Source organism: Sorex araneus, chromosome X (genome assembly GCF_027595985.1).
Source record: "Sorex araneus isolate mSorAra2 chromosome X, mSorAra2.pri, whole genome shotgun sequence".
NCBI classification, from domain to species: domain Eukaryota; kingdom Metazoa; phylum Chordata; class Mammalia; order Eulipotyphla; family Soricidae; genus Sorex; species Sorex araneus.
In genome coordinates, this window is record NC_073313.1 from 304227264 (window position 1) to 304243385 (window position 16122).

The 16122-nt window shown below is 50.6% G+C and overlaps 1 protein-coding gene across 1 annotated transcript; it reads left to right on the forward strand.

Annotated features, from left to right (window-relative positions):
• The first annotated feature begins 3385 nt into the window (after positions 1–3385).
• Positions 3386–7119, forward strand: GNLY (granulysin). Its single transcript, XM_055123242.1, has 5 exons — positions 3386–3564; positions 4522–4598; positions 4924–5025; positions 5534–5699; positions 6984–7119. Exons 1-5 carry the CDS (start codon positions 3513–3515, stop codon positions 6992–6994), a joined length of 408 nt encoding a protein of 135 aa, XP_054979217.1. The 5' UTR covers positions 3386–3512; the 3' UTR covers positions 6995–7119.
• Positions 7120–16122: the final 9003 nt, after the last annotated feature.

Here is a 16122-nt window from a genome sequence, read left to right on the forward strand (position 1 = left end):
TATGGATTGTAGTCAGTCTTCCTGCCTGGCTCCCTTCCTCCTTCCTCCCATCACTTCCTATAAAATGCCACACCCTGCAGTGCTTGGGTATTACTCCTGGTTCTGTGCTCAGGGATGGGTCCTGAGAGGACTTGGGGCCATGTAGGGTACTGGGATCAGGCGGGGTGAGTCACATGCAGGGTCAGCGCCTGCCCTATCAGCTGAACTATCTCTCGAGTCCCAGTCTCTTTTCTTTTTTTCAAATGACTGAATAACATTTTATTTTAAGTGTAAGCTCCATTTCCTTTATCCAGTGTGTTTATAGTGTGTTCCCCCTTCTGGCTATTGTGAGTAAAGCTGCTATGAGTCTTGCTGGGTGTACAAGTATCTATTTGAGTCGCTGTTTTCAACTCTCGGACATGTAACTAGATGTGTAATCACCGGGACCATTTTCTGTGAACATTTTATTTATTTATTTATTTATTTATTTTTATTTTTTGCTTTCTGGGTCACACCTAGTGATGCATAGGGGTCATTCCTGGCTCTGCACTCAGGAATTACCCCTGTCGGTGCTCAGGGGACCATATGGGATGCTGGGAATCGAACCTGGGTTGGCCACATGCAAGGCAAACGCCCTACCCGCTGTGCTATCGCTCCAGCCCCTATTTATTTATTTATTTATTTATTTATTTATTTTTGTTTTAGGACCACACCTGGTAGTGCTTAGGACTTGCCCCTGGCTCTGCACTCAGAAATTACTCCTGGGGTCTTCAGGAGCCCCTATGGGGGTGCTGGTGATCGAACCCATTAGTCGCATGCCTGGCAGGTGTCTTACTTGCTGTACTTTGGCCCTATTTTATTTATTTATTTTTTTTGTTGATTCACTGTGAGATATGCAATTACAAAATAGTTCTAGATTGGGTTCCAGTCATACTGTTCTGTGAGCATCTTGACTTCTTGACTCGCCTGTGTGTGTGCAGGTGCCTTCCCTGAGCCAGAGTGATGAGGTCAGGGTGACCCTGCAGGCCTGGAGCACCTGAGTATGCGTTTCACGCCACAGAGAACTCCTGGGTCAGCACCAAAGTGGTTGTTCTGTCTTATCTTCTCACCAACAGTGTTTGGGGGGCCAGTAGCCCCATGTCCTTATCAGAAATTGGTGGTGTCTTTTATCCCCTTCTCTTGGCATCAAATATTTAATACGGTTTTTAGTTTCTTGGAGTAGGTATTATTACTCATGCTAAAACATCTGATAGGCTTGATATTAGTTTAGGTGTACAATGTAATGATTTGGTGTTGATTATATAGCAAAGTATACAATCACTACCATAAACTTAATATCTCTCATTACTTTTAGCTATAGATCTGTTTCTTGTGATAAGAACTTTTTCCCCCCTTTCATTCTTGTTTTTTTTTGGAGGGGGTGTTCTCAGGGCTTACTCCTGCTCTGCACTCAGAACTCACTCCTGGCAGTGCTTGGAGCCCATACTGCATGTTGGGAATCGAACCCGTGTGGGCCACGTGCAAGGCAACCACTCTACCTGCTGTACTATCACTCTAACCCCATGATCATAACTTTTAAGGTCCAGAAAGATAGCACAGGGGTTAAGGTGCTTGCCTTGCATGTGGCCGACCCTGGTTCCGTTCCTGGCCCTGAGTGATGCATGGGCAGAGATAGAATCAGGAATTAGTTCTGAGCACCACTGGGTGTAGTTCCAAAACAAAACTGTCACTGTCACTGTCACTGTCACTGTCGTCCCTTTGTTCATTGATTTGCTCGAGCCGGCACCAGTAACGTCTCCATTGTGAGACTTGTTACTGTTTCTGGCATATCGAATACGCCACAGGGAGCTTGCCAGGCTCTGCCGTGCGGGTGGGATATTCTCGGGAGCTTGCTGGGATCTCCGAGAGGGATGGAGGAATCAAACCCGGGTCAGCCGCGTACAAGGCAAACACCCTACCCATTGTGCTATCACTCCAGCCCCAAACACAACAAAACAAAATATGTTAATTTTTGCTAATAAAAGATTAACAAAAAAGAACTTTTAAGAAGCCTTTTTCTTTCTGACTTTGGGCCACACACATCGATGATCAGGGATTACTCCTGACTCTGCATTCCCCTCAGGAATCACTCCTAGAGGTGCTCAGGAGAATATATGTGGTAGTAGGATTGAACCGGGTCGGCCACGTGCAAGGCAGGTGCACTATTGCTCCAACCTGATCTGGAAAACGTTTCAGTATGCAACACAGTGTCACCGACCATGGTCCCCATGTTGCCCATGACATGACCAGAACATGCACGAAGTTTGTACCCTTTGAGCCCCTTTATCCAATCCCCCCAAACTCCACCCATTGACAATCACCAAATTGATTTGTTCCTGAGTTGGGTTTTTGATTTGGGGGCCACATCCTAGTTCCTTCGTGGGGTTTCTCCTTGTAGTGCTTGGGGCCCAGAGAGTGAAAAGGATTGACCCCAGGTCTCCTGCACGCATGCAGCCTTTGGGGTCTCTCCTATTCTACCAGACATTTTGGTGCCCTCATGTCATTGTTGTTTTAATGGAATTTTCCCCCCAAGACCATCAGTGTCGAGTACTTTTTCAAATGTCTATTATGACTGTTTTCTGTCTGTCTGTCTCTGTTTTTCGGCCACACCTGGTGTGGCCAGGGCTTCCTCGTGTCTCTGTGCTCAGGCATTGCTCCTGGTGCCGGGGATTGGATTGCTGTCAACTACGTGCAGAGCAAATGCCTTATCCCTGCACTCTCTCTGGCCCCTGCCTGTTCTTCTCTTGTGAAGAAAGGAACTATTTTAAGTGTTCAAATATTGTGCCTATTTAAAAAATATCAGGAGACTTTGTTCCTGGGATTTCACTAGGACCCACTATAATAAAGCTTCCACACTTGCGTCCACATTGAGTTTTGGCAAAGGTGCCAAAGCCATGCAGTCAATGAGAAAAGCAAAATCTTTCAACAGATTCATCTGAAACAGATTTCCAACCCAGCTCTTCTGAAGTGGGACACAGACCCCAAATCTGGCTCAAATGGTGGCGAAGCACCTAGAAGACAGTATGAGACTTTTGTGACTTTGGAGAAAGGAAGCCAAGATTTCTTGAAGTCAAGGAAAGAGATAGCCTTCATGAGGAAGCCAGTGTGTGTGTGTGTGTGTGTGTGTGTGTGTGTGTGTGTGTATGTAGGCTCGGTGGGGAGTGGAGGGCTTGACCTACAAAGGGCCAGTTTGGGGCACCCAATAAGCAGGAAGAAGGGAGGAACCACCTAGGTGTTCTCTCCACGTGGGACCCAGGGGGCCTGTGTGGAAGCTTGTGACCGATGACATCATTGCAGCCCTCAAAACCCCAGGCACTATCTGTACAGCCACATGAGACAAGTGAGTCACCTTCCGGTCTTCACACGTTATATGTGAAGACCTCCAGCGGTGACAGTGGAGCAAAGGCAGAAGCCTGAGTGAGACAGACGCGGCAGCCCCCGGCCTGTTTGCTCCTGCTGAGTCCTCGGTGCCCCTCGGCCTTCTCTGCCCCACTATGACCCTCTGGGCTTTTGTGATCCTGGTCTCGGCGTTCTTGGCTACCCCAGGTAAGGGTGCTCCCCCCAAGAATTGGGATTAGGATCTTCCAGTCCCAAATTCTTGGGGCTCAGTGAACCCCACTAGGAGCAAACTTGTCATCCGCATCCCAGAGTCATTGCACTCGGCTGCGTGCCTGGTTTATTCTGGGGACCACAAGGATCAGACTCTGATGGTGCCTGGGAGCAAGTGGGGGTCCCCTATGCAGACTCGCTTTGTCCTCATGCACCTGAATGATGCCCAGTCCCAGTGCCAGGGGCCTGCAGAAACACTGAGGGCTTCTTTGAAGGTCAGGATGTTTCTGGAAAGGAGTGTGGGCTGGGGTGGGCTGCGTGACACAAAATAGGGGGAGGAAGACAAAAAGGGAAGCTAATCTCTCTTTCTCTCTCTCTCTCTCTCTCTCTCTCTCTCTCTCTCTCTCTCTCTCTCTCTCTCTCTCTCCTCTCTCTCTCTCTGTTCATGGACCACACCCAGAAGTGCTCAGGGCTTACTCCTGGCTCTATACCTAGAGTTCATTCTTGTCGTGTTCTGGGGACCAGGTGGGATGCTGGGGATGGAACCCAGTCAGCCTCATGCAAAGCAAGGACCCTCTCCACTGTACTATTGCTCCAGCCCTGGAAGCTAGTCTCTTGAAAAAAAGATGAAGGAAATTTCCTTCTAGATCAATGCTCAATGTGTGTGTGTGTGTGTGTGTGTGTGTGTGTGTGTGTGTGTGTGTGTGTGTGAGAGAGAGAGAGAGAGAGAGGGGGGGGGGGGAGGGGGAGAGGGAGAGAGAGAGAGGCAGACAGACAGACAGACAGAGGGCAGTGTGACTTTCCAGAAAGAAGTAGAGAACGGAATGAGCAGCCCAAGGCAAGCATGGGACGAGGCACCACAAGACTCCCACGGCCCGGCGACTTCCCGGCCTCCCCTCTGGCCCCCTCCAGCGGAACCGCCTTTGTCCCTGCCCTGCTGCTTTGTCTCCACAGGCCTGGCCTTCTCTGGTCTGGACCCTGAGTCTGCGGACCTGGCGCTGGACGGTCTGAGTGAGGCCGAGCTGCTCCAGGTACCGACCTGCCTTCCGCCCAAGGCCATCTTCCTTCCCCAGGGGCACGGCAGGAGAATCTGGTGTTGTTATGTGTTTCTGGGCCTAATGGGGGGGGGCATCGTCCTTCGAGGGTCCTCCAGGTCTGACCGGGCAACAGAAGAGGGGAGAGGCTGCTTTTGGAAAGATGGGGGTCTCTTGGTCGCCCTCAGACTAGCAGTAAGGTGGCTCAAGCCCTTCAGGGCAGAAAAGCAGCAGAGGGTCCTGCTGGTCTCAGGTCTCCAAGGGGCCCTGTCTTGACCACAGGGCCTGGGGGACCGAGTCCAGGGGTGTCCTTTTCTGACAGGACAGTCTGCTGGCCGAAAGATGGACCAATGGCTTCCGCTGTGTGTCCTGTAAGAAGGTGTTACAGAAGCTGGAGGACTTGGTGGGGAAAGATGTCAGCAAGGTGAGCCCGTGGGGCTGGTGTGCAGTGCAGCAGGGGCACGCGTGTGTGCATGTATGTGTATGTGCATGTGTGCTTGCATGGGCACGTGTGAGAGTACACATGTGTATGTGTGTGCATGTATGTGCACACATGTGTATGTCTGTATGCATGTCTCGTGCATGTGTGCACGTGTGTGTGCACGTGTGTGCATGCATACATGTATGTATATGCATTCATGTGTACACATTGGATGTCTCTGCATGACACATGCATGTGTGTGCACGTGTGTGTGAATATGTGTGTGGTAATCATATGTGTGTGGCAGGTGCCGAGCGACTAAAACCCTGGCAGGATCAAGTGTCCTTTCAAAAGCACCGGCTTGGGACAGTGACCTGTGACTAGCTGTGGGCTGGAGGCCTCTCTCCGAAGTCTCTCCTTCCAGGCCTCCGGCTGCAGCTTGCCCTCAGGGGGGCACTGGCTGGGGGCAGGGGCCATCTGACCCACGTTCCACAATGGTGCGCTGTTGCAGGAATCCATCACCGAGGCCGCGACCCATGTGTGTAGCAAGATGGGCTTGCTGAAAGTCCCCTGCAGGGGTCTCATGAAGGCATTTTTAAAAGTCATTACCCAGGACATCATGGAAGGCAAGAGCGCACCTGAAGTCTGTGTGGACATTAAGATGTGCAAACCTGCAGGTCAGTGAGAGGGGAGGGCCCCGGCCAGCCTCCCCCAGCAGCCGTGACATGTCTGTCAGAAGTGCCCACCTGTGCCCCCGCACCCCAGACCAGCAAGTGTGCGGAGGCTGAGTAGGTGGACGCCGGTCAGAGGGTCTCTGAAATAGCCACCCGGTGGCAGCAGTGCACGGGCAACAGGCCAGGAGCCTCTGGGAGCCGTGAAGGGCCGTGGATGAGGGAGTTCGAACAAAACCGGGGGCCAGGCAGTGGTACAGCAGGGAGTGTGTTTGCTTTGCACACGGCCCAACTGGGTTTGACCTGCCAATCCCTACCAGGAGTGATCCCTGAGCACAGAGCCAGGAGTCAGCCCTGAGCACAGTGGCCCAAAACATCAAACAATAAAATTCCCAAATGCCAAACCAACTTGCACTGGGACACGGATACTCCTGAGGTGGAATCTGGCCTTCCCCACTCCTCAGTCGTGTGACCTTGAACAAGCATCTTCTAGTGTTTGAGGGGCTGCTAGGACCTCCTCGAACCTGGGCAAGGCGCAGTCCCCTGGGGAAGTGGCTTCAGCTCTCTGGCTTCAGGGTCCTCATCTATGATGGGAGGGTTATGACTCGGCCGTTGGATGACCGTGGCATGGGCTTCCATGTGTCAGGGACCTGATGTCCAGGAGATGTCCTCAGGTGGGGCCATTCAAGAGGTGGCAGGCCCGACCAGATCCAGCCGGGTGGGACCCACTTCTCTCCGAGCGACATGGGGCGACACTGGGCGCCAGAGCCACCCAGGCTGCAGGCGATGGGCAGGTGTGGACCGGGGCAGTCTCTGCGGCCCACCTGGCTCTCCCTGGTCACTGACAGGGCTGGGTCTGCTGAACATGTGAGGTTCCCACCATTTCCTGTCGTTGGCCTTCGAGAAAAGAAAGAGCTTGTGGCTTTTCTCTTCTAAACCCACACCCCCCACAGCTCTGGCTGGCTTCCCGGATGTGACTCCGGGGTTCAGGTGACTCACGTGCCATTTCCTGCAGCACCCCAGGCACTTGCCCTCCGTGGCTCTTCTCTTTGGGAGGAAGCAGCTCCCAAGCGGTGCTCAGGAGACCCTGCATGTGTCCGGGCGGGTCAGTGCCTGGGCCTGAGGCTGCTGTTCAGGCCCGGCAGTGCTGGGGCTCGCCAGGACCACCCGCTGGTGCTGGGTGGTCTCGGGGGCTGCACCTGCAGCCGTGCCAGGAATCAACTTGGGGTTGGCCACACGCACGGCGGGAGTTTCCATCCAGGCCCCTCAGCTGAGTCTTCTCTCTTCTAGGCTACATCTGAGCCCCGGGGGCCTCGGGCCCACCCTGGGGGAGAAGCCCAGAAAACTCCTCGCTCCTGAGCTCCCAATTCCTCTCTCCCACTCCACCCCTGCTGCTACTGCTCAGAATAAAAAATACCATGTGAAGGCAGGCGTTGCCTCCGCGTCCTTTTCTTTGGTGGGCGCGAGGGAAGGGGTTCAGGCTCATGCCTGAGACTCACATGTTCAGCCACCGAATGTGGGCTGTGTCCCACACCGGTTTAGGTGCTGGATTCAGGGAGGACTAAGCTAGCTCAGCAGCCCTCACAGACAGAGGGCAGCTGCCCTGTACATGCAGTTTTACTTTTCACTGTTTCAGGTACTTGCCGTCCACCAAGGTCGAAAATATTATGGTCAGATATACTAGGCAGTTATGTATATTTGGGGACAGAGTGATAATGTAGGAGAGAAGTGCTTGCCCTTCCATGGAGCTGACCCCAGTCTGAATTCTGAGAAACACATCTGGTCTCTCTCTCTTTTTTTTTTCTTTCTGAGTCACACCCAGCAATGCTCAGGGGTTACTCCTAGCTGTTCTGCGCTCAGGAATTACTCCTGGTGGTGCTTGGGGGACCATGTGGGATGCCAGGGATCGAACCCGGATCAGCTGCATGCAAAACAAGTGCCCTACCCTCTGTACTATTGTTCCGGCCCCACATCTCGTTTCTTGAACACGTCCAGGTGTCACTTCTGAGCACAGAGCCAGGAATAGCCCCTGAGGATTGTCGGTGTGGTTGAAACTCACTCTCTAATATATATATAATTTTGAATTACATGTTACAAATATACAATGATTATTATATATAATAATTTGTGACTCAAGGCCTACTCCTGGCTCTGTGCTTAGGTCTCAAGGCCTTAAAGGATTTGGGATCTGCACGTAGCCTCTGAACTCTGGACCTCCACACAATGTCCTGCCTTTCCCCCAGTGGGGAGGTGCCTCTTCCCTAAGAAACCCAGGGTGGTTGTCCATCAAAGTAGATGTCCTGACCAGACGCCTGGGGGAGCGGCAGGACTGGCTCGGCCTGTGTGCAGCTGGAAATAGGTAGGGGAAGGCAGTCAGAGACACAGGCCATCCTGTTCTTTTCCTGCATTCTGTGATGCAGCAAGCTTGAGCTTACCACGTTCCCAGCACGAATCGCAGTGATGCAATAGGGAAAGCTATCACTAGGTTTTTCTTGTGAGTTGAACAAACACTTGAGATCCCACTCCTCCCCGCCTCCCGCTATTCAAACGTGTGGCCTCACCTCGCCAAGTGCACTCACATTTTCTAAGATCCAATCGGATGCTGGAGCCGTACCTTATGTAAACTTCTTTTCCTCTGGGCGGCGAATCTTGTGCTGTTCATTCATGGGGAGAAGGGTCATGTTTGGCCTTTGCCTCCCACCCTAGACTCCCCTCGAGAGTGGAAGCAGGAAGTTCTTTTTATTCTGAGGATGGGAGGATGGATCCGTCTGCTTAACTGATGGCGAGTGACAGAAATGGACCCAGTGAAGGAAAGGGAAGAGATGGGGCAGCTATCGATGCCATGGGGTGGGAGGGAAAGCCCAGAACTGAGCCGAAGTAGACAGGAATCAGGCCGTTCAGAGAGTCTCGGAAACGGGCGGCACCTTGGACTGACAGCCTGTCACTAGGCAAATGCATTCCACCACTCTGTCCTTGTGTTTCTTTTTCTTTTTCTTTTTTTTTTACTTTTTGGGTCACATCCAGCCTTGCACAGGGATTACTCCTGACTCTGCACTCAGGAATTACTCCTGGCGGTGCTCGGGGGACCGTATGGGATGCTGGGAATTGAACCCAGGTTGGCCGCTTGCAAGGCAAACACCCTACCCACTGTGCTATTGCTCCAGCCCCTGTCCTTGTGTTCCTTGACCCAAAGCCAGACGAGGGGAAGCAAGCTGGACTGGCCAGATGCAGTGCCTGCCTGAGGCTGTTCTATGGTGGTGTGAGGTATGTCGGGGAGAGGAGACACAAGCGAGTTTCTTGACTTATTTTCCTAAGTACAGAACTCTGGACTGATGATTGTTCACCAAGATGGCATAGAAGGTGCCAGATTTTTCCTCAGAGGTAACTGGAGTGGTCTTAGGTGGGAAAGGTGACATCATCTGACCATGCAGCTCAGCAGGTGCTGTCCTTGTGGTACTCCACACAGGAGCATGTTTCTCTGATAGGAATCAGGCATGGGTTTGTTTGTCTGTCAGGAAGTCACGCTCTTCCAGGAACCAGGAGCCTAGGGGTTGATGGACTTTGAGTGTCACCTGTGGGGTCAGCAGGTTGTAGTCTTTGTCTGGTCCTGGAACAAAGCTCTCAGCCAGCCACTCCACAGCCACACAATCGTCAGAAGAGAGCACCTGTGTGGCTGTGTTTCTACAGAGAGTGAAAGTCCTAGAATTTGGGGGCTTGACTGAAGACAAGAAGCAATGCCGGGGTTGGAGCAATAGGACAGTGGGTAGGGCATTTGCCTTGCACACGGCCAACCCGGGTTCGATTCCCAGCATCCCATATGGTCCCCTGAGCACCACCAGGAGTAATTCCTGAGTGCAGAGTAAGGAGTAACCCCTGTGCATCGCCCGGTGTGACTCCCCACCCCCCCCAAAAAAAAAGAAGAAGAAGAAGCAATGCCACTGTAGGATGTGCTGTGCCGAGTGGGAACGTGGAGGGTGCTGCCAAGATGGCTGACTGGGGACTCCTCAGAGGTGAAAGAGAGGAAAGTTGACACTGGAGATGCGATAGATGCGGAACACTGTACGCCTGAGACTCAGCGATGGATAACTTTGTAAATCACAGCACCTCAATACAAATTAAAATGGATAAAACTTACGTGCTTTATTCTTTAAAACAAAAGAAGTAGAAAAAAATGCACCTGAGCAACGAAAGGCACCTCTGTGCAGTTTCCTGAGGAGGGGGCTGCTCCCACACGCGTCTCTGTCCGGGAGGAGGACTGCTCCCTCTCACGCTCTCCGTCTGGGGCCCAGCGGGCGGTTGGAAACCCGCTTCTACTGTGCCTCTTTGATATTGATCAAAGAAAGCCTTAATTTCTTTCTTTCTTTCTTTCTTTTTTTTTTTTTTTGCTGTTTTTGGTCCCAACGAACTGTACCAGGGCTCACCCCTGACGCAACTCCTGGTGGTCCTTTGGGACTCTACGTGGTGCCAGGGATGGAACCAGGGCTGGTCATGTGCCAAGCAAAGTCCTTACCTACTGAACTGCCTCCTTGGCCCCAAATAAAGCATTTTTAGGAGACTGGAGATTGTGCTTTAGACTCCATGCCCCACCCCTCATCCCGAGGACTCTCAGGGTACAGGCTGGTCTGACCAGCAGCTGAGGAGCAGAAAGGCCCAGGGGAGTCAAGGGGACTGGCTTCCAGGTAATCAAGCCCTCAGGCCCAGCCCTGCCGGTATTAAAATTTTAAAAAAGGGGGTTATAATTTTCATACAATGAAAGGCCCAGGTCTCAAGTGCTCCATTGCGTGAGTTTCGATATCTGTATCACTTACCACTGTTTCTATCTAGGCAGCAGCTCGAAAGGACCAGAAGCCGAAATGAAGCAGTTAAGGAAAGGAAAGATGGAGTGATAATGATGATGGTGTGATAATGATGAATGTAGTAATATAAGCTAAATTTTATTGAACTTTGTATGCTAGTTCAGTACTAAGTACTTTATAGTATTATCTCAATTTGTCCTCATAAAAATTGCAAATGTAGGGACTGGAAAGATTGTCCGGCAGGGAAGGGGCTGGTCCCTGGCACCCCAGATGGTTCTCTTAGCACTACCAGAAGCAATTCCTTCTTTTTTTCTTTTTGGGTCACACCTGGTGATGCACAGGGGTCACTCCTGGCTCTGCACTAAGGAATTACTCCTGGCAGTGCTCAGGGGACCATATAGGATGCTGGGAATCGACCCCGGGTCGGACATGGGCAAATGCCCTACCCGCTGTCCTATCGCTCCAGCTCCTCCTTTTTTTTTTTTTTTTAAGTGTGTGTGTGGGGGCACAGCCAGTGGTGCTCAGGGCTTACTTCTGGCTCTGTGCTCAGGGTTCACTCCTGGTGGGCTTGAGGGAGCAAATGGGATGCCGGAGATCAAGCTTACACTGGCAGCGTGCGAGGCATACGGTCTACCCCTTTTACTCTTGCTCCACACCCACCAGGAGCAAATCCTGAGTGCAGAGCCAGAAGTAACCCCTGAGCATCACCAATGTGACCCAAAAACCAATAGTTAAAAAAAAAAATTCAAATTTACGTGGGGTTTCTAGCTGAGAAAACAGAAAGGGTCTACAAGATGCACAGCTAGGGAGAGCTGGGATTAGTGACTAGGATGTTCCTTGCTCTCTCTCCTCGCTCAAGAGAGCAGAGCTGGATCAGAGCAAGAGCACAGCGGGTAGGAGCTTGCCTTGCACACGGCCGACCAGAGTTCAATCCCCGGCAGCCCGTATAGTCCCTTTAGCACTGCCAGGAGTAATCCCTGAGGGCAGAGTCAGGAGTAAACCCTGACCCAAAAAGCAAAAAATTTTTAAAAATTTAAAAAATAAAAGAAAGCAGAGTTGGCAGGGCTATGATGGTGACCTTGTTTGCTGAGTCGGCAGGCCTTGTTTGTGGTTGAACTGACACAGGACTCCGTGGTGAACCCCTGTCCCCACCTAAGCCTTCTTGGCCTCATGAGTCAATCTCTGTTTCCTTTCTTTTTTTTCTTTCCTTTTTTTGTGTCACACCCCAGCAATGCACAGGGGTTACTCCTGGCTCTGCACTCAGGAATTACTCCTGGCGGTGCTCGGGGGACAGTATGAGATGCTGGGATTGAACTTGGGTCGTCCGTGTGCAAAGCAAATGCCCTACCCGCTGTGCTATTGCTCCAGCCCCGATCTCTGTTTCTTGCCTAACTCTGAGACTCTGGTTTTGCTGGCCCAGGTGGTGAGGGTCACAAGAGGGTTCATGAGAGACCTTGGGAAGCCCCACAGACACAGGGCCCGGGCCCTGGGGGTCAGCTCCTGCTCTGTGCCTGGCTGTGTGACCTGCCGCTGCCGGTCCTGTCCAGGCTGGGGGCCCGAGAGGGGCCTATCTTGGGGAGCAGCTGCCTGGTGCGGGGGGGGGGGGGGGGGAGGGTGGGGGGGGGCTGGGCTTACACACTTGCTTCTGCTCCATCTGGTGTTTCCTTCCAGATGCGGGAACTTTTTCTTCCCTTTATATGTATATATTTAACATTTATGAGTTTCTTTTTATGTTTGTGTGCGGCTATTAATTCACAAGTTGCTTCTTTGAGTCTCTGGCTGAGGTGAGGAGCAGAGACAGCTGAGCCCAGGCCGCGGTAGGAGCCCTGTTCGCAGGGGTGGTACTTGTGCTGCCACCTGCTGGAGGAAAGCTGTGTTTCTTCTACTCTGCGCCAAGATACTTGAACTTAATATTTCTGTGAAGACGAGTGTCGGCCCCAGCAGTACTCAGGAGTCATGATCGGCGATGGGGTGGTGCCAGGGGTTACACCTGGACCATGCAGAGCAGTCCTTTGAGCTATCTCCCTTGTAGCACTGTAGTACTGTCGTCCCGTTGCTCATCGATTTGCTCGAGAGAGCACCAGTAACGTCTCCATTGTGAGACTTGTTACTGTTTTTGGCGTATTGAATACACCACCGGTAGCTTGCCAGGCTCTGCTGTGTGGGTGGGATACTCTCAGTAGCTTGCAGGGCTCTCCGAGAGAGACGGAGGAATCGAACCTGGGTCAGCCACGTACAAGGCAAATGCCCTACCCGCTGTGCTATTGCTCTAGCTATCTCCCCTAAAAAGAGAAATTTTAAAAACCAAAGTTCTGCTGGCTCTATTTCCCTCATACCAACTGTTTCTTCTATGGATAAACTTTTAAAAATACAATTAGACCACTGTGTCACTGTATTACTGTCATCTCATTGTTCACCGATTTGCTCGAGCGGGCACCAGTAACGTCTCCATTTGTCCCTGTCACATGTTAGTGTAGCCTGATGCTGTATTGGGGACTTTTTCAGGGTTAGGGGAATGAGGACCGTCAGTGTTACTGTTTTTGGCATATCGATTATGCCACGGGTAGCTTGCCAGGCTCTACTGTGCGGGTGGGTATTCTCGGTAGCTTGTCGGGCTCTCCGAGAGGGACGGAGGGTTTTCAGGCAGCCTCTAATGGCCTTTACAAATGTTCCCAGTCTGCCAAATAATATTTTGGTCGACTGGCATGTTGTAACGATTTGCACACTAACAAACACGCACCTGCCTGCATCTCTGGGCAGCACCTGGGACATCTGAGGCCTCAATTAGATATGAATAGAAAATTTCCTTTTATTCCCCAATTCCTAGATAATAAGAGTGTTTACCCACAATTTCCTGTGTGCCAAACATTTTACATACATCATATTTTAAAATTTTCTCCACAAGCCCTTAAGTTAAATACTTTTATCATTTCCATTTTATATAAGATGAAGGTGGCGTCCAGGAAAACTAAATAATTGCCCCTCCTGAATTCACCTGATTGAACTTTGGAATTTCTTGCTTCACCATTAGCTATGTCAGCAATTAGCTAGCATTTCACTATTTTTTTTTTTATAAATTTTTTTTTTTAATTTTATCACCATGTGGAAAGTTACAGAGTTCTCAGGTTTATGTCTCATTTATACCATATTCAAACACCATCCCTTCACCAGTGCCCATATTCCACCACCAAAATCCCCGGTATACCCCCCGCCCTCCACCCCAACTGTATAACTGATGAACCTCACTTTATTTTCTCTTCACCTTGATTAAGTTCCATATTTCAACACAAAACTCACTATTGTTGTGGAAGTTATATCCCCAAAAAAGATAACCCTAATGAGGAGGCATTTGATAATTAGTTTTCCATTCAAAGATTGTATGTTCTCAGGTGTTAGAAAAGGTCGCGCGGCCGCGTTAGCGGCCGCGCGGCTCGGATCTGTCCCAGTCCCGAATCCTGGAGCCGTGTTAGTTGCTGCTCAGTGGCGCCAGGGTTCCATCTGGAGAAGGTGTGCTGGCGGCACCTCCTCCTTCCGGCCCCCCGGTATTGCTGGCCCCGACTCGGGTCCGGAGCATTTTCCAGGCCGCGTTGCTCACCAGAATGCCTGCCGCTTCTCTGTGGATTGTGGCATGAAGATGGCGCCGAGGGTGGGTCGAGGGCGTGACTTCCAGCGGCCGGGACCACTTGGAGTTTTGGGCTGGCGCTGCCCCACTCCAGTGGCCCCCGCGGCTCGGATCTGTCCCAGTCCCGAATCCTGGAGCCGTGTTAGTTGCTGCTCAGTGGCGCCAGGGTTCCATCTGGAGAAGGTGGCATTTCACTATTTCACTAAAATTGCTCCAAGTTAAAAAAAACATGGTATCACTGAAAGTATTTTAAGTGCATCCCCTGATGAAGCAAATAAGAGAATATCTTACAAAACCCGAGGATGTGGTTTTTCATTGTAGAAAAAGAGAGAATGTTAAGATATGTCTCCTGAAATGCTGATTTAGAATCTGAGAAGTTTTTATAGAGATAAGTGCACAAATATTCACAAAGAGAAAGCTCTCCCTTACACTGGAATTCCGATTAATAAGTGTATCAGGAAGAAGGAAGCAGGAAATCAGTGTTTAGCTAATACCACAGTAATAATGGTTATATGCAAGAACTATCCATGAATGGCAAAATTAGTGCGTAAAATAAGACAAAAAACAAGACATGCTATATCAAGCCTCAAGATACCAATCCATTCAAAGGAAAAGAGATTAACTTTGCCTTGGCTAAATCTGGTAGACAGAGACATCCCCAAAGATCTAAATTCCCATTCCTCAGGGATGAGATGTCTCAACATCTTGCGTGTCTGGTGTGATGGACACCCTGAGAAAAACACAGCCTCCCTTCTGGGGTCTCCCCGCCACAACCCCTGCCTAATCATGGAGAAGCAGCAGATGCAGCCACAGGTGGGAGGTGCTACATCAACATGGCCGCTATTCTTCAAAATCCCGAAAGACGAAGACTGAGAGAACGGACCCAGATCTCAGACATGACACTCCATGCAGTGCATGATCCTGGAGCAGAAAGAACGTTATTGGTGCAAGTGATAAAGTGGGAATCTGGACATGGATAGAGTCGAAGAATTGTGTTAGTGATGATACACTACTTTTGGTCATCATCCTCTAGTTATACAATGCATTAACATTTGGGAAAACCTAGGTGAAGGGTATTAGGAATTTTCAGATTTTAGCAATTTTCTGGGGGGGAGGGATACTCCAGACTCAGTGTTTAGTGGTCACTCTTGGCCCTGCACAGGGGACCGTGTGTGCTGGAAACAGAATCCAGGCCCTCCTACAAACAAAGCATGTACTCTAGTCTTCTGAGCTCTCTCTGTGCCTGTTTCTCACAGTTTCTAAGTCTAAAATAACTCCAGAATAAAAAAATAAAAGTGAGAAAACAAGCTTATAATTTAAAAAGGTAGGTAAGCGGCACTTTTAATTTTTAGTTTATTTTTAAATTTTATTTATTTATTTATTTTGCTTTTTGGGTCACACCCGGCAATGCACAGGGGTTACTCCTGGCTCTGCACTCAAGAATTACTCCTGGCAGTGCTCGGGGGACCATATGGGATGCTGGGAATCAAACCCGGGTTGGCCACGTACACAGCAAATGCCCTACCCCCTATACGATGGCTCCAGCCCCAGCTGTACTTTCAAAAAGATATTACAAATTATATTAGGTTTTAGATACCAAATGTGGGGAACCCCTTGGGAAGAGCCCAGATGCTCTAGTCTTCAGCCTCTCTATCTGTCAAACAAAAAGCCATGCCTGACTTTTAAGTCCCTTATAAAACTGAAGCAGAAAGAAGGAATGTCCCCGAGCCAGGGCCAAGCAATATGTCCCAATGCCAACCAGACGTTCTGGAGATGTCTTTGCCGAGCTGCAGGCTACGAATGCTCTGACCAGGCCTTCTGGCTTGCGCTTCTCCGTTGCCCAGCTCTCCCCGTAGCGGCATCTTGTGCATTCCTGAGCATCACGGGACTCCCATTTCTGGCTTTCACAACCCTGCTCCTTGGGCCGTGCAGTGAAGAGGGCCGGAGGAAGCAGGTGAGATTTGCCAAGTGTTTGAATCAGAATGATAACGATTGCTAAGTGATCCCATGC